The sequence below is a fragment of the Telmatherina bonti genome, assembly GCF_933228915.1.
Source record: "Telmatherina bonti genome assembly, chromosome: 5".
In the NCBI taxonomy this organism is placed as follows: Eukaryota; Metazoa; Chordata; class Actinopteri; order Atheriniformes; family Telmatherinidae; genus Telmatherina; species Telmatherina bonti.
In genome coordinates, this window is record NC_136623.1 from 32669045 (window position 1) to 32691542 (window position 22498).

General features: G+C 41.8%; 1 protein-coding gene across 3 annotated transcripts in view; it reads left to right on the plus strand.

The window, feature by feature from the left end:
- Nucleotides 1–183: 183 nt before the first annotated feature.
- usp45 (ubiquitin specific peptidase 45) overlaps nucleotides 184–22498 on the plus strand; it is a 52836-nt gene continuing 30521 nt past the window's right edge. The window contains exons 1-6 of one of the 3 annotated variants that reach the window (XM_079241413.1): nucleotides 184–456; nucleotides 1692–1800; nucleotides 3540–3709; nucleotides 4352–4452; nucleotides 4799–4899; nucleotides 21660–21811. In XM_079241413.1, the coding sequence (XP_079097539.1) occupies nucleotides 1698–1800; nucleotides 3540–3709; nucleotides 4352–4452; nucleotides 4799–4899; nucleotides 21660–21811 (627 nt within the window). In that variant the 5' untranslated portion in view covers nucleotides 184–456; nucleotides 1692–1697. Of the gene's footprint in view, nucleotides 457–1327; nucleotides 1415–1691; nucleotides 1801–3539; nucleotides 3710–4351; nucleotides 4453–4798; nucleotides 4900–21659; nucleotides 21812–22498 lie in introns of those variants that run through there. The other 2 variants (XM_079241415.1, XM_079241414.1) reach the window with 2 other exon arrangements.

A 22498-nucleotide genomic window follows, 5' to 3' on the forward strand; every position in this document is an offset into this window, starting at 1 on the left:
ATCATTCCTTCCAGCAGCCTCCGGAAGCATTTAAACACCTGTTTTATACGTTTTGTTCAAGCGAAAATGCCTTTGAACGCCTCAGACCACTTTATGCTGCGGCACTTTCCATAAAATATTTCCAACTGCAAGTGAACGCAGCAATCGGCCAAGCTGAGTTGCCGTAGTGCGTCACATGTTGACTTGTGTTGCTACACACAGCTAGCAGAATTTTATTTAACTCAAAGACTAAATCAAATTTAAAAAGGCGCTGAAGGAATGGTTTTATTGTTGTCGCCACTGCCCCTTTCGACATGTCTTAACATCGCTCTGACTTTTGGGTTAAAACTCGCCTTCTGATGTTGGTATTCACTGCGAGAAGCTAACGTAGCTAGCTGACTGCTAGCCAGGAAGAGTTGACATCTCTGTTGGCTTTCTATCAGCTAACACAGACAGCATAGGAGCTAACTGAAAGAGGTGAGTTCATTGACAAATTTTTGCCAAATCTACAGGTAAAATGTCTTTATTAGTGTTTAAATAACCTAAGTAAGCAAAGTTGATATCTTTAATATGTCATGACCGTATAGGCCTCTTAACCATGGTTTTCATTAGAAACACACAGAAATCCAGTTTGCACTAACACATGCTTTTATATTTATCTTTACTTCCATTTATCCTTTTTTAATTAACAAAGTATCCCTTGGTTAGAAGTGTTTTACTGTTCCCTGATGTTTCGGAGGTTTAAGTGTCAACAAAGTGACCACCAAGACAATCTTGTCACAAGGAGATTTTGGTCAGTTTCTTGTCGAAGTGACTGTAAAAGGTTTGTCTTCCAATGATCCAATAGTCACAACAGTGTTTGATATATGAAATCAGTTTGTTTCAACCATATCAATAAATGAATAATTAAGTTGTCATCTAGAAAGTTAATGAATGCACTACAGCAATGATGGAGGGCAATTGTTTTTCACGTTTTGGTGCTTCAGCACATCTGATTCAAATCAAATGGATAAAAAAAAAAAAAAAGCTTTCAGATTTCTGTACAATGACATATATATCCAAGTCAGGTCTGTTGAAGCAGGGAAACATCTAAAACACTGGCCCATGATGACTGGATTTTGACATCCTTGGTGGACAGCTTATATAGAAAGTGAAGACTGTATAATTTAGGCATTTCAGTAATTGGAAGCAACCACCAGACAGTACTGTTCAGAAAAGATATTTTGCAATATTTTTTCAACATTTATTCTCTGATAAGATTGTTTTTTATGTTACTTTTAGTTGGAGTTAACCTTTTTTTTTTTTTTTTTTTTACTTTAGGCTACATTTTGGACAAAGTAAACCCATCTCTGTCCCACAAGTATTTTTAGGTCACTACAAGAAGTGGTGTATAAAAGTCCTATTTCCAGAACTATTGCTACTGGTGTTATTCAAGGTGAAAGATGTTTTCTAACTAAATAATTTAGTTCTATTTCCAGTTGATTTTGGTTTCTGTTACTCTGCATTTACTTTTGCTACATTGTGCTTCCAGAGAAACAGAAACCAAGGTTAGGTCAATTTTAGAAGGATAGTTGACAAACTGGCTATTCTACAAACACGTGAACTACACAGTTGCCGAGTTTAATTATTAAAACATTAAAGGCAGTTATAGATTTGTGCAAACTTTATGATGGGATAACGCTACTTGTTTTGTCTCCATTCTCCTTTTCAAGCTCCAGATGCGGCTAAAAGACCCCTTTTCTTTGAAAACCGCCGATATGACTAAGCGGACTAATAAACCCAGGAAACCTCGAGATGAGGAGTCTTCAGATGAAGTTAGCGGTAAGTTGCAAACACGGCACTCAACTACAAAAGAAAAATTTTTCGTTCTTTGTAACGTGAAGCACTTAATGTTCTTAATTCCTCGTGTTCAAAAAGTGAAATATTTATATTGAGGGCGTGGGGAAAAGATTGAATCATATAACAATTGCTGTTCTTATTTTATCCATTTATCCTCGTTGACATTGCACGTGTCTCTTCAAGCTTATGCACAAGTGTGTCCATATATTGCCATGACCACACAGCAAAGATAACAGATGAATCCACTGCTACTAATGTTCATATTTTCATCTTTCAGACTGCAAAGATTTTAGTAGTTTATTTTAGTAGTTTATATAGTATATGCATGTTTGAACTGCAGAATGGTAGAAATTTAATATTATGTTGCAATTTGTTTTGAAAAATATATATATTAGTAGAAATATTCAGTCTTCAGTAAAGGTGAGACTCATGTTGTGCTTTTATTTCTACATTTATCTGATTAAGAAGGAATTGGATGCAACTGCTCAAATATTTTGATGATTGATGTTGTTGGTGCCAGTTAACCAAATTCCCAGGCATGTCTGGATGGGAAAACAAAATAAAAATAGAATTTGGTGGCATTAATTGATGGTTTTACTGAAAATAAAACTAAGAAAAACAGTACACCCATGCAGCCGAGATGGCAACAGCAAAATTTACCATTCTGATGTGAGTGACCAACATGTCCATAACAATACATGTTGGTTGTAGTGTTATGGATTAGATCAGTCATACACACCAAGTCAGAGCTCTGCTGAAAATCATAAGTTGTTGGGGGGAAATTTTTATTTTAATTGATTTGTGTGTATATAAAGTCCTCCTCATGTTTGTTTATACGCTCCCATTACAGAAGGAAAAAAAACAGCTGCCTCTGAAATAAGCTGAAATTGACAAAAGTAATAATAAATAAAAATTTATGAAATTCGTAACACTATTTCTAATTATATATATATATATATATATATATATATATATATATATATATATATATATATATATATGTATATGTGTGTGTGTGTGTGTGTATATGTGTGTGTGTATATATGAAATGAATGAAAAATTAAAATGAAATTAAAATGAAAAATACTTTATTACTCCCCAAAGGGAAATTCTATATTGTAGTATATAATGTAATTAATTTGAGGAGGTCTTGTTCCAGAGGCTGATGGCTGATGGCTCTTATATTCAAAAGCAAACAGTTTTGATAAAATAATATGTGATATCAGTCATATTTATGATTTAATTTTTTTTTTTTAACAATCCTTTAATGTTTCCACTACAGTCAGGTGTTTTCTGCACATCTCAGTCAGACTCGCACTGTTCTTCAGAAAAGTGTTCTTCAACTCAAATAAATGGGGAAAAAAAACCCAAAACATTGTCTTATATCACTAAATTATAGTGTTCAAATTTTTAGTTATTTAGGTCTCCAGTTATTTGAGTTACTGTTGTAAATTCAACCTTTTCTTGAATGAAAGGGTATGAAACATTTGAGGACGACTGTAGATAAACTTGATTCTCACTGTCCATCTTCCAACCATTTGGAAACTGCATTGCCTTCGACTGGACAGTGGTCTCTTTCAAATTGTTTTGTCCTTTTTGTAAAATGCATGCTGTACTATTAATTTGTCCTGTTACATCAAAGCATTTTTTTGCCTTACAGTTTATCGGTGGTCTGTTAACATTATATGAGATGATTAATACAGTTTACATGTTTTAATCAGGACTGACATGCCAGCATGTGAATAAAGCGGTGGATCTGAGCTCAGTAAAGAAGTCGGTCCTTTCAAGTGTGTGGTTGGTGTGCGCCGAGTGCCTGAAGGAAAGGACAATGATCGATGGCGAGCCGGCAGCATCCCTCGACATCATGGTGTGCCTGAAGTGTGGTTTTCAAGTAAGATGTGTTTTTATTTGTTTTTAAGGAGCAAAGTGTGCTGCATGAACTGAGCACAGTGTTGTGAATATTTCGACTTAATTGGATAAAATGTTAGTGATATTCAGAGATTAAACTGAATAACAGAGACACTGCATCAGCAATAGCAAGTCTTTCTTTTGTTTAAGAATTTGATAGAGTTTTTACGTGCATATTTCTTTACTTATTGTACAAAATAAAGAGAACTTTTCAATTCCTCATCAATTATGACTATGACTGTGGCAGGTACTCATCGTAATAAATAGGAAAATACAAATGGGCACAAACCTTGTTTTTGTTTTCTTAATTCAGATGAATAAAGCTACTGTGCAGGTGTGTGTGTGTGTGTTACACACACATCAGAAAAAGACTGATGATGATCTAAATAAAAATTAATGCATTATGAATCATGATAATATTTTTTTATCAAACAGTTGAGCCAGAAATGTTGCAAAATCTTTTTTTATTTTTTTATTTTTTTTAATTTTAGTTTCCTGAAATTCTTTAGTGTTAAATATATCATCCAGCTTTACTAAAGTGAGACAGCAACATGGAAATATGAGCTCTTCGTCTGAATGTTTTCTATTACTACAAATTGATGGTTTGTAATGAACTGTGTTACAGGGCTGCAACCAGTCAGGGATCCAGCACGCTGTCAGGCATCACCAGGCTTTTCATCCTGAGTCGCACTGCATCACTATCAGCCTGAGCACGTGGAAGGCCTGGTGAGAAGCCCGGATTAACTGCAAACTGTCACAGAACAGCCACGAATGCATGCAGGGGTGCACAGTCTGTAAACCTCACAGTGACATGTTGAGATTCTGCTAACGCACAAACAATAGATACAAGAGCCTTTCTGCTCTCGACTGCCTCGGTTTTCTACATATATCATTTCAACTAGATTTTAATTAACAAAGAAACGTTTTTAAGTATATGATGGCATATACTTTTAAGTTAATTTTTCATTTTAGTCCGATATTTCCAGTAGAAATGGCTCATATCACCACCATATTCCTGCAGGTTACTCTTACTGGTCTGATCTGTGACCGTCTTTCTGTCTCTGTATAACAGGTGCTTTGAATGTAACGAGGAGCTCTCTACTCACTGCAACAAGAAAGCTTTGGCACAGACCCTCGATTTTCTCCAGAAGCACTCTGCAAAGGCAGCATCAGGTAAGATGTGACATCCTGGATATTTAAACTAAGTTATAATGAGGAAAAACCAGCGTCGGGTAAATTCAGCATTCAACAGGGCTTGTATTTAGCAGCTCGGCTCGTGCACCAACGATGCCTTAATATGCCTCATACGTCAAAAAATCATCCAAGGTGGTCGATTGAAAAATACACAAGGAACAAACAAACATGTAAGAACTGTAGTCCACCTATTTTTATTTGCTTTTAACTAACAGCACATTTACTCTATGACTCTAGACATCCATAACAATAGAATAAGTGATTCCTCTGATTCAGTTAAAATCAACTAAGCTTAATAAGAGTTAAAAATCCCACATTCCAGCACTTGGCTGCGGTACACTTGCGCCCCCTAGTGGCAGTAATTGTCTCACGTTTTGGAGCATTTTTCCCTGCCTTCTGTAGGAGATATGAAAACAAATAGTAGTGCCACTGTAAGGAGAATGAAAGGCATATTTTATTGTATGAACCCTGAAAAACAGTGACTTTTTTTTGCATTTTAGTTTAAAGTGAGTCCACAGGAACACCACATTTGGTGAGAGTCACACTGATATCGGGCTGCCTGCCTTTCTATTTTCAGCGTTATGTCGTTTCACCTCACTCAGGCCACCTGAGCCCTCTTTCACCCAGTTAGTCAGCCATACAAATTTCACCCCCCTCAGTCCTCTCTGTACTTATACAAACATACACACACCGTCTGTTCTTGCCTCCGCTTTGTGCTGGCACGCTGAGAGACCTCCTAACAGACTGTTGCTGATCAGGGTGGTGGGCATCATCTCTTCTTGGTTTCACTGGCGTTTCAGCCTAGCCCACTGCCCGGTGCCTAGTTGCCAGTGGCCAGAGGCCAGTTGCCCAGGCCCAGTCAAGCTGGTCCCCCATGTCAGCCATGGCCGCAGAGTTGCAGTACTGACTCTGCCACAGTTTCTCCCCCCCCCACCCTCACCCCCACCTTGCACATCGCATGACTGCACCTATTAAAGGAATTAAGCGCTCGAGTGATGCTTCCCGCCTGGGTTCCCTGAAGAACAAGAGCAGCTGCGTGGGGTCCAGCCTCTGCTCTGTCGTTCTTTGTCTTTCCATTGCTATCTGTTTCTGTCCGTCGCATCCTCTGTTGAGCTGCTGTATGTCTCACCACCTCTGGGCCTGTGTGCTGCACTAGTGGGAGCCAGGGTCCTCAACAAGTCAGAGCGACTGGATCCTAACAGCTGGAGTGCTCCAAGTCTCAGTGGAGACTTGCAGATAAGGACATAACACATGATGTTGAAAATAACTTTTAATTCAAGCAAACAGCACATTTCCCTCTGGTCTGTGCTCTACACTCTGCTTTTACAGATGGTTTTAAGCTTCAGTGACGGACTCTGAAATGCTATTGCACATGTTGTCTCTGAAGCACAAGTTACTTTTATATTCCAGGTTTAGACAAAGCACATGAACTAGTTGACAAATTCAAACAGTTTTATTCTTTCTCGGGTCTTTTGTCTTTGCGAAATTTGCAGTTCTTGTGAACAAGTCTATGCATTGCAGTTCAATTCTTTTTGACTGGTGTGTATTGATCTAAGCTTTGGCTTCAAGGAGTGAAAATGTGTCTGTTACTTCAGTGTGTTTGTGAAGGCAGTGCTGCAGAAATCTGCTATCACTGGGAACTATTCCGCTGTAGAATATCTACAGTTTTTGTACATTTTTTTTGTGTTAAATTACCTGTCACCTTTCCTGCTACTCAGTTGTTCCACACCCGTTGGACAAAAGGGTGTAGATGCGACCAGCCATTGTTGCAGCAAAGTAGATGGTTGTTGCCTGTTGAGGAGCTTGTGAAATTGCATTTCAGTGTGAAGGCCAGATTTCCTCAATAAGCGTCTGTTGTGCTGTGTGTTTCCTATAGACCTCAAACACAAAGGAGCCCTGGCAAGGATTTTTGTTTATTTATTTATTTTGCCTGATTCTACAATAATTTTGTACAACAACAGCTCAGGAAAGAAAGAAAGTTGATTAACTGTGTTCTCTCACCATCAAGGCCTTCAGCTCAAGTGCCGGGGTCTTTGTAAAACGTGAATTGACCTCTCAGCGAGCCAGGAATTGGCTTGTAAGGCAGCTGGGGAGTCTTTGTGGAGGAAATGAAAATGTTGATTTTGAAAAGATATTGGAACTTGTTTCTCATTGAAATCTGATAATTCTTCTGTATTTCATAGTTTCTGTTGTTATCTCTCAGATTGTGTTGCATTAATATGTGCATTATTATGATGTGCTGGTAAACTGACCTAATGTCATGCTATGATTATATTATATTATATTATATTATATTATATTATATTATATTATATTATATTATATTATATTATATTATATTATATTATATTATATTATATTAATAATAAAGTAACATAAGTTGTTATTTGGATATTTAAATCAAATCAGATTTTATTTATAAAGCACTTTTCATACAGGTGTTGGACAAAATGGTTTACATAATGAAAGCAATCATGCTTGTATAGAATAGAACAGAATATATTAAAAGGGATATAAAAAAGAACAATTTAGCACACATTTGTCTATCAATTTCTCTATTAAACCCACCCAGACACACACGCATACAGACACACACCTGCACGCACCCATAGTACACAACTCATTTCTTAACTATTCTATTCTATATGACTAAATGACTAATTATGAGGCTTGATGCTGCAGTGAGGATGACGACCCTCCAGACGGAGCAGGCATAGCTCCTGTGGTGGATGATCCTAATGAGGAAAACAGTGGAGTTAAAGAGTAAAAACAAATATAAAAATAAATTTAAAAGCAATAGGAGCTGGGGTGAGAAATCGAATGGGGGAAACAAAATTGAATATTGGGATTTTTTGCTTCACAACTTTAAAATCGATTTTCTTTTTAATTAAAAGTTTGTTTGTTTTTTGTTAAAAAAAAAAAAGTAGTTTTTTTTTTTTCAAATAAATTCAATAATCCAATATAAAATTGTCATTTTCATTGTTTTTATTGATCTTTTTTACTTCTTCTCGGACATTATAGCAGCAGTATAATGATCTGGCTACTGTGTTGTTTTTTTTCCTAATTGAAATTAAGAAAAATGACTTGTAAAAAGAGTTTTGTACATTCTTTTTGTGTTTTTATTCTACAAAACTCAGCATTATCAAAGAATTGTGAGATTTGCAATTTTAGTCAAATCGACAACCAAAAAACTAGAAATTGAATCAGGACAAAAGCGTATCGTCACAGCCCTAATAAGAAAAAATAAAGGCTGAAAGTATGAAAGTATGAATATAAACAGTTCATAGAAAAACAATATGCTCAAAACAAAACCAAAAAAACATGAATGAAAAAGTTACAACACATGGTTGTTCTTAAAATAGATTTCTCTATTTTAAGAACAACCATCATGGTTGCAGAAAAATTATTCATAATCATGTACTTATAAGTACATGATACATAATTGTCACATGATTACATAATTAGTCTAATAAGAAAATAAAATGGAATAAAAGAAATATTCTATATTGTATATTTATTTTATGGATATTCTTCACTGAAACCTGATGATTAATTAAATTCCATATTCATCTCCACTGTGACTAAATCTAAGCTGATTTTTGAATGTGTGATGTGTAATATTTACCTTCAGTTTAATTTCTCTGTGTTTGTCTCTGGTGAGGCACTCCGTCAGGACTTCGTCTCCTGACACTGAAGCTTTGCTTTTTCTTGTTGTTCTTTTAAATAGCATGGCCAAAGGCTGAAACCAAAGCATCACTGCTCATTTATCTACCTGGTTCCCAGCCCTGGTTGTTCGTCTCAGAAACAACAGTCTTTAGTAACTGTCGTTTCAGCTTTGCCGAGTCAGTGGCCAGATGCGTTTCCCCTGGTGCTGCCTTCATGGAAGTAATCAGGACTGATTCTGTCTTTCATATCACCACCACACATGAAAGTAGGGCAAATAGTGGGTTGCAAAATCTGTTTGCTTATGTGTGTGTGTCTTCTGGAAGTAACTTGTCAGTGGGTTCTCTTGGCCTCAGATGGCAAGAAAACAAGCTTTTTATGCCCTGCAGTCACAACAAATTAGCGAATTAATAAGACATTTGGTGTTGCCTGGCCTTCCTCTTGACTGCCTGCTCTGCATGAAGTGAGCTGGCCTTGGCCCTCCACTCCCCTGCACTGGAAGTGAACGTGGATGCATGGATGAAGCCCACTGGCCATACAATTAGACAGCCTCTCAACCCAACTGTGAAGAACATTAAAAAGGCTGTAAAAAAAGTCTGTCTGAAAATATCTTTTCACAGATCCTTGTTTTGGTTTTAGCAGTATAATTTATTTATTTGTGGTTGTCAGACTGAAAATGCCATTACAGCAGGTCTAATGCACAAAGTAGCAGATGTTAGTTTTAAACTAACACGAGTATGTTTTGTTTGTGAAGTTCATCACTGATAGTAATATTTTATATGGCGTTTGGTTGAATAGAATATAAAAACAGAACACGGGTGACAGTTTTTGCTGAGAAACGTCAATAAAGTTTACATGTACTCCCCTACTGTTCGCTGGAAAAGTAAACAAAATCCCTTGTTTCTCTGTGTTATACCTTGTGTGAAAGGGAGCAGGGATGGCAGGAGGTGTTGGTGTACATGCATGCATGTGGACGAGCTTGAGCACCTCGGTGCGTTCGTCTGCCCTGGGGAAAGGCTCCACAGTGTCACTGCTGCCCATACTCGGTGGCTGAGCAAGGAGGGCCAGGTGGTGGTGCCGAGTGCAGCACAGTCAAGCGTGGACGCAGCGCATGCTGACATTTGCCTTTGCCGACTGCTGCAGGGAGAGGAAAAATCTGCTTTTCCATATGCTTGTGCTCGTTGCAACCCTTCCCTCCACCCTCTGCTTCCCCACACTGCCCTCTTCTGCCTCCCTCTTCCCTCCCAACCCTCCAGTCTCAACCAGATGGCTCCCTGAACATTGTTTACCTTGGGTGGCGGTCCCAGATGCAGAGCGTGTCCATCGGCATCCCCGTTCTGCCCGTTTAGTTTCTTCATTCCTCTGCTCTCTCTTTGCTCAAGTGCCAGTCGCGGCTCTTAAACTCAAGTTGCATCAAGTCTGTTGATGTTGTGCTCCTGCTCACAAACACCACAACAAGTTGGCATACTTGTTTAAACACACTCCATTCCCCTCTCGCTGCTTCTCTGTTTCTCTTCCACATGTCCCAAACAATTTAATTACATTTCTTCACTTTCACACCAAATCCAAAGTAACTGTTTGTTTTTTCGTATTGGTGTCACACTACACCCTTCCCCATTTGTTTTCCGTGCATTGTGCGCGTTGACATATGGGTGCATATCGAAAATGAAAACAGGCCTCCAGATGTTGTCAGCACAGAAGGCCAGATGCATTTAGCACCACTGGGTGGAGTGCCGCAACAGCATGTCGCCCCAAAAACCTGAACCTCACCCCGTCACCTTAAATCCCAAAACTCCCAGACAAGCCAAAACACGTGCACGCCATTTTTTGTTGGCTCCAAACACGATTCAGTGAAAGTAAAGCCGAGTAAAATCAGCATTTTTATTGCAGACAAAAAGAGGAATGTTGATGGTTAGGTATGTGTGTGGGGTGGGGTGTGTGTTCTTGCTCAGTTTTTCTTTTCTTTTCTTTTTAAATCCTTTAAAAAAAAAAAAAAAGATGCCATTTTTTTAGACTCATCTTAATAGAATTTGATTTAATCTAAAATGTAAATTGTCAGGCCACGAGTAAAAAGTCCAAGGTTCGCATTCCAGCTACTGTGACCAGGACACTTGCATTCCTGTCCTTGGCCTTGTGGGAAAAAAAATGAAAAAGCTTGCTGGGTAGCGGCCAGAAGTGGGGCTTACCCATCGCTGTATGTTGAATAGCTGTTTCTCAGTGCATCTGTTGTTCACACCAAGTGCTTCTATAAATTGAATATGTACTAAAGCAAGGCCATTTGTGTGTGGAGGAGAAGGGCTGTTGGAGTAAAGGTGCAGGTTCTTACAAAGGTTTATGGTTCAGGTCATTTTTCCTTGGTTGGGACATAAGCAGGTCAGCTCGTGACCTCGCTGCCAGCCTGCTCTCTTGACTGGCTTGTATGGTAAAGTGTTCACAGACCAAACTCCTTTTTATGTTTCCCAGCATTTCTTTGACTTTACAGCCTGCAGCTCTTTACCAAGACAAGAATTTGTCTTTTTGTCCTGAAATTCTTTATTGGCTCCGAATAGTGTAACCTTTAGCTTTATCTTCTGTGATCCAGAAAACTCACTGGAAACTTTATTTTTTTTAAAGAATTCAATCTCTTTAACTTTACAACATGTTTTTAATTAACATGAGAATTTTCAGTCATTGACATAACACATTTAAAGGTACATCAAAACATTTTCTTTCATGTCATGGTATTGTGGTGGAAGAGCTCTGGCCATCCATATAGATGCAGTCACCGGTAAAGCTGAGATTATTTAATTTATTTCTGATGTGAACCTGGAATCTGTTCATAGTGCAGCTGCAGATGACAAAAATTCACTCTTTTGACAGTCTTTATGGTCAATCCCTGAACTTAACAGGAGGACATTTTTCATGCTGCACCAGGCTGAATTACTAAATGCTGCTGAGACTGTTAATTGGAAAGTATTCGCTCATTGGCAGCTATAATTCAGATCCTATAAAGAAAGTATCCCCAACTCCAGTCCTCAAGGCCCACTTTTCTGCAGACTTTTAATGTTTCCCTGCTTTAAAACAATCATCTATAGGCCACACACCAGTCAATCCCTTTTTAACACTATCCGCTTCCTGGTTGGCTGCTCTTTCAGAATAGCTATCGGACTCTTAACCTGCATGATGATGACAGGATTATGAATAAGGTGAATATTGCTATGTGGGCTATGTTTGTTTTTACATTGCATCATTTTTCTTAAATACGTCCTGATTTGCCTTCCCATACCTCCAACATCTTCTGCAAGCATGGAAAAATGTTGCATATGTGCAACATCTGAAATATTTCACTGGCTAATCACCTGACATTGTGTTGTATTTTATGTCCTGTTCAATATTAAAGCAGTAAATGACTTCCTCATTTTATAGGCTTGTACACAGGCGTGTAAAGAAAAACAAGGCTGAAAATGAATTAAATCTTTAGCCAGTGTCCCTAAAGCATGTTAATCCTTCATGAGAAGCGAGAACTCTTGTGCTCGAAGCTGCAAGAACAACAAAAAATAACTTTTCTTCTGGACCATGGGAGCTACATCGGTAACAGGGATAGGATCAGTGCAAGCAGTGCTTTGCGCTTTTATGCGCAATCAACCCGGTTATTTAATTTTTAACAAGAAAGTTAGTTTTTGGCAGGGCGGCCAAAGACGAAGTGTGTTAAATGCTACATGCTGTAAAAATGTTTTATACTTTCCCACACAGCGATCAGCTGTTTTATTAAAACAATCAATTTAACCTGCTGTCACAATCAGCCTTGCTTCCTCCAGCATTGCTGCTTGCCACACCCCTAATCAGTTCACTGCTCTCACCTGCCTCTGCCACCTGTTCACAATCCCCATCAGTTCACCCTGCGCATATATGCAGCCTCCACCATTCACTCACTGCCAGATTGTCATTGCTCTCATGCCTGACCTTCCAGCACTCCGACCGCAATTGCCTGCTCGTTACCGACCTGATCTGTCCCCGACTTCCGCTTCCTGCCTTGCCCTTGGAGCCTGCTCCCCAGTGGTTACTGGGTTTCTGTCCTGGAGGACCCCCAACCATGAGTTGTGGATCTTCACTCACCTTGTTGTGCTAGGTGTCCACTCTGTCGGCCCAGAGGAAAGTTACTCTGCCCTGCTCTGCTCTACTCATTGGGAACCAGAGTTCAACTCCAGCACCGAACCTCACCAAGCGGCTGAAATAAAAACTGTTAATCTGCCCAGATCTCTTGTGCTGCTTTTGGGTCCTTTCTCCGATCATTTCAGTACAATCTGGCCATAAGATGGACCCAGCGCACAATCCCACTCCACTCAGCCGCCTGGAAACAATAGAGGGGGTTCTGCAGCAACATGAAGCCATACTGACTGCATCGGCTGCGGAGGCCAGACAAGCAGCTGAGATCCAAGGCCGCTCTCTGGCGGCATTGACAGCACAGATGCAACAACTGACGGCTCAATTCTCACAGCTCGCTTCTTCTCCCCTACAGGTTCCTTCCTCTGATGTGTCAGCTCCTGCCTCGGTCTCTTTGCCCAGTGACACTCCTGAGCCCTGGGTGGGAACGCCGGAGCGTTACTCAGGGGATCGAGAGACTTGTGGTCCCTTTCTCACCAACTGCTCTCTTCTGTTTGCCCTGCAGCCCCAAACCTTCGCATCAGAGTCGGCGAAGGTTGCGTTTGTCATCAACCACCTGTCTGGCAGAGCTCGCTTATGGGGAACGGCAGAGTGGGAAAGGAGATCAGCTGTTTGTTCCTCTTTTGACCTGTTTGCTGCCGAGCTTCGCAAAGTCTTTGGATTCGAGAGAAGTGGTTCTGATTCTGCAAGGGGCCTGCTGGGACTAAGACAAGGCACAAGGACAGTGGCAGACTACTCAATTGACTTCCGCATTAGGGCCAGTCAAAGTAGTTGGAACTGTTCAGCCCTTTGTGATGCCTTCCTTCATGGTCTGTCTGACAACATCAAAGACGAGCTGGTGTCTCATGACACCCCAAACTCCCTGGATGGGGCAATTGAACTGGCAATACGTATAGACAATCGTATCCAGACTCGTCAACAGGAGAGGAGCCAAGGGAGAACCCGGAGATCTCCTCTTCCTCACCCCTGCCAACGGACTTCAGGCATTACCGCCCCATTACTGCAGCAGACGGGAGATCTGGAGCCTATGCAGTTGGGACTCACCTCCCTCCCTCCGGAAGAGAAGGACCGTCGCCGTAAGTCCAATCTTTGTCTATATTGTGGGGCTGCTGGACACTACGCCATTGGGTGTCCAGTAAAAGCCAAAGCTCACCAGTAAGGGAGGAGGCACTGGTGAGCTCAACAGCTTTGTCAACTCCTCACAGCCAGAGACTCCTGTTCCAGGATCGTCTCCTTCTGCCCGAGGGGCCCAAGACTTTGCCTATTTTTATTGACTCAGGGGCTGAAGCCTGTATCATTAACGAGGGTATGGTCCATCAGCTGGGACTTGAGCGGGTTCCCCTGTCCCGTCCGGTTCCTGCCAGAGCACTAGATGGCCATGTGTTGGGTACTGTCACACATCAGACCTCTCCTGTTCGTCTGCTGATATCTGGAAATCATCAGGAAACCATCCAGTTTCACATCCTGAGCTCTGCCTGCCTGCCACTCATCCTTGGGTATCCATGGCTTCGCCTCCACAACCCACACATCGACTGGACTACTGGGGCCATCTTGGAGTGGAGTCCTCCTTGTCTCCAAAGATGCCTCCAGCAAGCCTCATCCCCGCTTCACTCCTCCAATTCCTGTTCTCTGGTTGACCTTGCCAGAGTGCCTCCTGAATATCATGACTTCCGCCAGGTCTTCAGTAAGGCAAGGGCCATGTCTCTGCCTCCTCATCGCCCCTATGACTGTGCCATAGATCTCCTTCCTGGAACATCTCCACCCAAAGGACGCCTGTACTCCCTGTCAGAACCTGAACGAAGGGCCATGGAGACTTATATCAACGACTCCCTGGCTGCTGGAATCATTCGCCCATCTTCTTCTCCTGCTGGTGCAGGGTTTTTCTTTGTTGAAAAGAAAGACAAGACTCTAAGGCCATGTATTGATTATCGTGGATTGAATGATATTACAATAAAAAACAGATATCCATTGCCTCTCATGTCCACTGCATTTGAGCTTCTCCAGGGGGCCACCATTTTTTCAAAACTCGACCTGCGTAATGCCTACCACCTTGTCCGAATCCGGGAGGGGGACGAGTGGAAGACGGCCTTCAATACCCCAACAGGACATTATGAGTATCTTGTAATGCCATTTGGGCTCACAAATGCTCCTGCTGTCTTCCAAGCACTTGTGAATGACGTTCTCAGGGACATGCTTAATCGGTATGTTTTTGTTTACCTAGACGACATTCTCATCTTCTCTCGATCCAAGGAGCAACACGTCCATCACGTTCAGTCAGTCCTTCAGCGCCTTCTGGAGAATGCCCTGTTTGTCAAGGCTGAGAAATGTGAGTTCCATGTCTCTTCAGTGTCTTTTCTGGGACATATAATCACAAAGGGGAAGGTCAAGATGGATCCAGAAAAGGTCTCTGCTGTCTCGGCCTGGCCTGTTCCAGAAAATCGTAAACAGCTCCAGCGTTTCCTGGGATTTGCCAACTTTTACCGGCGCTTTATCCGCAACTACAGCTCTGTTGCTGCTCCTCTTACCACTCTAACCTCCTCTAAAGTGCCTTTTCAGTGGTCACAGTCAGCTGCCTCTGCTTTCCAGTCTCTCAAGGAGCAGTTTACCTCTTCGCCTATCCTCCAGATGCCTGACCCAGGGCAGCAGTTTGTGGTCGAAGTTGACGCCTCCGATGTCGGCGTGGGGGCCGTCTTGTCCCAACGCTCTGTTACTGATCACAAGCTCCATCCTTGTGCCTTCTTTTCTCGACGCTTGTCCTCTGCCGAGAGGAATTACGACATCGGCAACAGAGAACTGTTAGCCGTTAAGATGGCGCTAGAGGAGTGGCGTCATTGGTTGGAGGGTTCTAAGGAGCCTTTCCTTGTCTGGACTGATCACAAGAATTTAGAATACATTCGCTCAGCTAAAAGACTGAACTCTCGGCAGGCTCGCTGGTCCCTGTTCTTCACCCGTTTTAACTTCTCCCTCTCTTATCGTCCAGGGTCCCGGAACATTAAGCCAGACGCCCTGTCTCGCCAGTTCCAAAAGACAGATGAGTCAGTTGCTGGCCCAACTGCTATTCTCCCTGTATCTTGCCTGGTGGTATCTCTAACCTGGGACATTGAGGAGAGAGTTAAGGCTGCCACCGATGGTCAACCTGGTCCCAGCTCCTGTCCTAACTGTCTGTTTGTTCCCCCAGCCTTAAGATCTGATGTGCTGCTATGGGCCCACTCATCCAAACTCTCCTGTCACCCAGGGGTCTTTCGCACACGACAAGCCCTCCTCCAACGGTTTTGGTGGCCTACTTTGCAGCAGGACGTCCAGGAATTTGTCAAGGCCTGTCCCACCTGCAACCAACACAAGACCTCTCGCCAATCCCCAGCTGGACTGCTTAAGCCTCTTCCGGTACCTCACCGCCCATGGTCGCACATATCGTTGGACTTCGTCACGGGTCTGCCTCCTTCCAACGGCCACACCGTAGTCCTGACAGTCGTGGACCGTTTCAGTAAGATGGCCCATTTTGTGCCTCTGCCTAAACTCCCGTCTGCCAAAGAGACTGCACAGCTGGTTCTGCATCACGTTTTCCGCCTTCATGGCCTTCCAGTTGACGTTGTTTCTGACAGAGGGCCCCAGTTTTCCTCTGTGTTTTGGAAGGAGTTCTGTAGTCTCTTGGGTGCCACCGCCAGTCTGTCCTCAGGATTCCACCCTCAGACCAATGGCCAGTCAGAACGTAAGAACCAGGATCTGGAAACCGCCTTGCGTTGTATGGCCTCTCAAGATCCTGCTTCCTGGTCTTCACAGTTATTGTGGGTGGAATATGCTCACAATTCCCTCGTTAGCTCTGCCACTGGTCTCTCTCCGTTTCAGTGTGCTTATGGCTTCCAACCCCCTTTGTTCCAGGTTCAGGAAATGGAGGTGTCCTGTCCGTCAGTCCAAGCTTTCATCCGCCGCTGTCACCGGACATGGCTCCGGGCTCGTTCGGCTCTCCTTCAGTCTGTGGATCGCTATGCCGCCACTGCCAACCATCGTCGGAGACCTGCACCATCCTACCAAGTAGGTCAGCGAGTGTGGCTTTCCACTCAGGACTTACCTCTCCGGGTGGAGTCGAGGAAGTTGGCGGCGAAGTTCGTCGGGCCTTTCCCCATTCAGAAGGTGATCAATCCGGTGGCCGTCCGCCTGAAGCTTCCCCGTTCCATGAGAGTTCACCCCACCTTCCATGTCTCCAGGATTAAACCAGTTCACCATAGTCCTTTGGTCCCTCCGACTCCTCCGCCCCCCCCCTCCTGTTATGGTTGATGGCGGGCCAGTGTATGTGGTGCGTCGTCTACTGCGCTCTCGTCGGCGGGGGAGGGGTCTTCAATATCTGGTTGACTGGGAGGGTTACGGTCCTGAGGAAAGGTCCTGGGTTCCTGCTCGCCACGTCATGGCTCCTGATCTTGTGGCCGATTTTCATCGACAGCATCCTGATCAACCGGCTGCTGCCCCTGTTCGTCGCGGGTCCCTCGTTACCCCTTCTGTCCGGGATGGTGCGGCTGGTTCCTCGGGGACATGATGTCCTACTGGTCGGTCCCTCCCCCGTTTCCCCCTCCTCCCACCCGGTTTTGCTGCGGTTTGGGATGTCAGGGGCCATCCCTTGGGGGGGGGTTCTGTCACAATCAGCCTTGCTTCCTCCAGCATTGCTGCTTGCCACACCCCTAATCAGTTCACTGCTCTCACCTGCCTCTGCCACCTGTTCACAATCCCCATCAGTTCACCCTGCGCATATATGCAGCCTCCACCATTCACTCACTGCCAGATTGTCATTGCTCTCATGCCTGACCTTCCAGCACTCCGACCGCAATTGCCTGCCCGTTACCGACCTGATCTGTCCCCGACTTCCGCTTCCTGCCTTGCCCTTGGAGCCTGCTCCCCAGTGGTTACTGGGTTTTTGTCCTGGAGGACCCCCAACCGTGAGTTGTGGATCTTCACTCACCTTGTTGTGCTAGGTGTCCACTCTGTCGGCCCAGAGGAAAGTTACTCTGCCCTGCTCTGCTCTACTCATTGGGAACCAGAGTTCAACTCCAGCACCGAACCTCACCAAGCGGCTGAAATAAAAACTGTTAATCTGCCCAGATCTCTTGTGCTGCTTTTGGGTCCTTTCTCCGATCATTTCACCTGCATCAGAAGCGACAACTGTCCCCTTCATGCTTTTCCATGTTAACCACGCCCACCTCAAATGTCCAACCAATTGTGCAATACTTCCCAGAGCTCCACAAGAAAAAAAGTTCTGATAGTCTGATTTATCTTCAGTCACCTCTGTGAGAAGAAAAAGACGTCTGTCTCCTCTCGGGGTTCTTGGATCTCCTGGAGTAGCAGGCTGAACTCAGCACCACACTGGTTTATTGCTGAATCACAGTCACTAATGTTTCTTCTCTGACTATAGATATTTCTCTGAATCCTCATTCTTTCCTAGTCTTTTTTGTTACTCTCCCATTAGCAGGTTTTTTATGCTTCTCGTCATCTAAACTCCCAAGCATATTCACACCGTTATCTTAAAATTCAAAATAGCTTGACTGCTGTTTCATGTGCCGTGTCGTTGCTGTGCTGCAGTTTTTAAGGTGTGCATCTGTTCCTGAAACTGTTCTAAAGCTTATCGTTGTGCAAATTGAATTCTTTTTCCACAAAGTCAGATCAATCTTCGCTAATCTGCAACTTTAATTATACTTTTTATCATCCTGAATGAGCACCAACTCACTGCTCCTAAATTTGCATGCAACAATATGACAACTCTGTTAATAATCCAAGCTTCATTAATTAGTTCTAATAGCTAGGTAAATCATATAGAATACATAATAGTTTTTTTCTCAATTTGTGTGTTTTTTTTTAAATTATTTATTTATTTAAATGTGCATTGGTTTAGTAAATCCTATTTTAGCTATTGAATATTGAACACCTTTCAGTATTTTCAGTCTCTCAGTGATTTGCAAATGGTTTGTATCATGTGAACTTCCCTTGCAGTATCAAACAGAGACATCTGATTAAAGAACATTGTGGTTTGAGTGGAATTATGGGTTATGTCACCTTTAACCACAAAACTAGAAGGGGCCTCTCAACAGTTTTCCTCTTACATGAGAAACAAGCGCTGTAATGTTTCTCACCACTGAGGGAATGACAAAGTGGCACACAACGGAGAAATGTCTGAAGTTGATACAATGGATATACATTTATGTTGCAGATTATTATGATTCTATTCTGCATTTCTCTCCTTGTTTGGATGGGGTTTATTCATCAAGTAACGACAACGTCCACAGAGAAAGAAAATATTCTGCTGATATATCATCTTAATTGATTTTTAGTGTTTTTATTATTTAGTTTGACGTGTTATTAGTGAGCACAAAGGTTTATGTTTTCATATTTGTTTAATTTTTATGACATTCCAAAGCACATTATTCATTTCTATTAAAAAATCACTCCCTTAATTTACTTTTAAATACACATTTCTCTCCACTTAGATGTTCGGGTAAAGATCCTCTTCTGACATAATGACATGTCCAACGGAGGACAAATAAATGCAAAACAGAAATCTTTTTTTTTTTGTTTGTTTTAAAAAAAGGATGTAGCATGGTTGTTAGAAGGGGAAGGAAGGCAGGATGGAGATATGAATTGAACTGGAAAGAGCCTTGTGTCTAATGCTTGCCACATTTGCTCTTGAATGAAGGTCTAATTACACCTGACACAAACGACTGGGTCAATATTAGACCTGTGTGGAGCTTGTCAGACATCTATACAGCTTGAATCAGGTGTATTGCAGCAGGGACACATCTAATACCTACAGGATAGTGGACCTTACGGATCAAGGTTTGGGAAACATTGCTATTGATTCCATCCACGAATCCGAAGGCTTCCAGAAGTCAGCCATGACCTCTCCATAAAAAATATGAAATTTTCTAAGCATTTTTATCCTAAAATCCTTTTATCCTTTTTATCCACTGCCTTAAAAACACTTTTTTAAAATACCGCCTCAAGAGGAGTTATTCACATTAGCAGTGGTCCATCCATCCATCCATCCTTATATCCATCTGTCCGTCCATTCATTCATTCATTAATTCATTCATTCACCTATCCATTCATCCATCCATCCATCCATTGCTGGTTATTATTGCTGTTATAACTGTGTAAGATTTCATTAGGTTGTAATAAATGACCCATCCTGTCTGAAGTTACCTCACCAATACAAATATAATAACATTACAGATCCAACAATTTCAACAAGTTTTATTTTGATTTTGCACATTTTACCTAAATACAACCATAAATGTGTGGTTTTGAAACAAAGCTCTAACTTAAATTTAGTATAACAAAAAATGTCATATTTTAACTTTCAAGGCATTAATTTCTTTTAAAACATGTCCGAAGCATGTCAACAAACACATCTGTACTGATATTGGCATCAGTATCGGTGCATCCCTAAACATCATGCTTGGTGCAGGTTTGTGCTTTCTGAGTGCTTTTTTACTTGCAAAATGTTTTTCTTTAACAAGAGTATAAAAACGATGAATCAACCACAAAAGGTTCTAGTTTGACAACAGTTTGTATTAAAACAGTCCTCTCCATCATACTCTTCACATTCTGACATCATCGGATCTAGATAAAACCCAACATATGACAACTTATTGAGATATTGACTCTTTAGTTGAGCGGTATGTCCACCACTGGTTTTGTTTAATAAATTGCCGTTGAATGGTTCCACCTAAATGTCCTACATTCATGATATAAAATCAGTGTACTGTGACCTTTTTCTGTAAGTTTCACCCAAAGTTGAATCGTCCATAGTTTATTTTCCAAAAAAGTCAAATACAAAAAGTTTAATTATCACACCTGATTTCCAGATTTCAGTATCATGATTTACATATTCACATCAGAGGCAGAAGTGTGATGCAAAATGTTTATTAATTACTGGGATTAAAAAAAAAGGTGTATTTAATAGTTGATTAAATCAGATAAAGACATTAGAGGAAATGAAAACAATCTTCTTGCAATAAAGATTTAAATCAATTCTCCATGACATGATTGTCTTCTGTCATTCATTCATATTGTTCCTTATTCTAGCAGTATTTAGCTAAATACACCTGAAAACTGTGAGTGTAACCATGCATCAGTTTAATATTTGGTGTATGACAGCAACACAGTCATCATTTCAGCCCTTCTCACTTTTTCTGCCTAATGTGATCCAACAGATTGTTTTTCCAATCTCTAACTAGATCATCAGTGTCAGTAACCATTAATGTGTACAGCACACATGTTGTTGAGTCGTAACTTTCTTGTTAACGGTTGGCACGCCATCACTTCACACAGCTACAGTACCTACTCGAGTCTGTCCCCTGCAGTATCCCACTGTTAGACTCTGACCATCTGTGTCTTAGTGTCTGTTGAAGGTTAGTTTTCATTGGTTATCGGGAGTAACAGCTGGCTCTGGAGAGCCATCTCTCCAACCCCAGCCCCCACTGCTCCCCCACTAACCAGCAGAAACGTCAACAGCTGTCATCTGCTTTCCCAAATGATCCAGCCATCCTTCCAGCTGCCATGCCAGCACCCAGCCCCTGCCTCGCTTTAAGGATGAATCCTTTTTCCTTTTCTTCCTTTATTTTTTCCTCTGTATTTGCCCAGAATCCCAATTAAACTCCCAGTTGCAAAGCAAGCCTCCACTCTAAGCCGCTGACCAGACCCCATCTCAGCTTGAGTTTCAGTCTTAGTATAAAATGCGACCTCAAATCCTTACATTACATGTTACCAACAATCTTTTTCTTTCTTTCTCTGTGTTATCATGTCTTATGCATGTATTTTGTTAAACTGACTGTTTTTAATACATTTTAATGGATTGAATTGAAATTTTTCGTTATAACATATGTCTTCGGGTATTTTAGGCTTGTATCCTTTCACTTTAACAAAACAGCTACTTTGTTTGTGTGTTTCAGTAGCGTCACCGAAGACCATCAAGCTGCGAGGGGAACCATCAGATTATGGTGACCCACCCAAAGGAAAAAGTCCAGGCATCAACAGCACTTTGGTTCCTGTTAAAGGAATAACTAACCTTGGTAACACCTGCTTCTTCAATGCCGTGATGCAGGTTGGTATTGATACTCTTGCTAGTACACCAACATGCTGCTAACAATGAGCCAGGATTAGTCTGTTACTGTGTTTCGTATGCTTAAACGTGTTATAAACAAAGTACCTGAAATGGCTGGTTTAAATATTTTGTCACAAATCTAAACCTTGATCATATGAACAAGTGGATTTCTTACTGTAAACAACCTGCTTGCAAGTTGTTGCTTTATATCCAGTGAACCTGCGCTACCATAATGATTCACAAGGATTTCTATTCGGACATGACAAATTTGTATGTCCTTACAATGTGTTAGCACTCATCAAGTGCCTACACTTGTGAGCGTGGCCTCTAGTCAGCCAGAATTCAGCCTTCCAATAAGCAAGTGGGGAAGGGTCATTTCTATAGTATTTTCAGCGCAGCGGTAAATGCAGCGCCGGCGTGGACACACTCATCTGCATAAACACGAGTGGCACTCAGTTGGTGCAGAGCATATTGACGACACGGCGCAGCTATAGAGCCTCCTCAGTCTTCCACTGGTCATGTCATGGTGACTGCAAACTGACATGCCTCTTCAACAATGAAGCTGTTTTTTTCCACCATTTTGTTAATTACCCTCAGGGTCTTCCTCGTTGATTGAAATTTGAGTCGGCGTGCTTTACATGCTTTTCCCTCCCTCTTCCTGGCTGTTTGTATTGTCTCCCTGAAAAT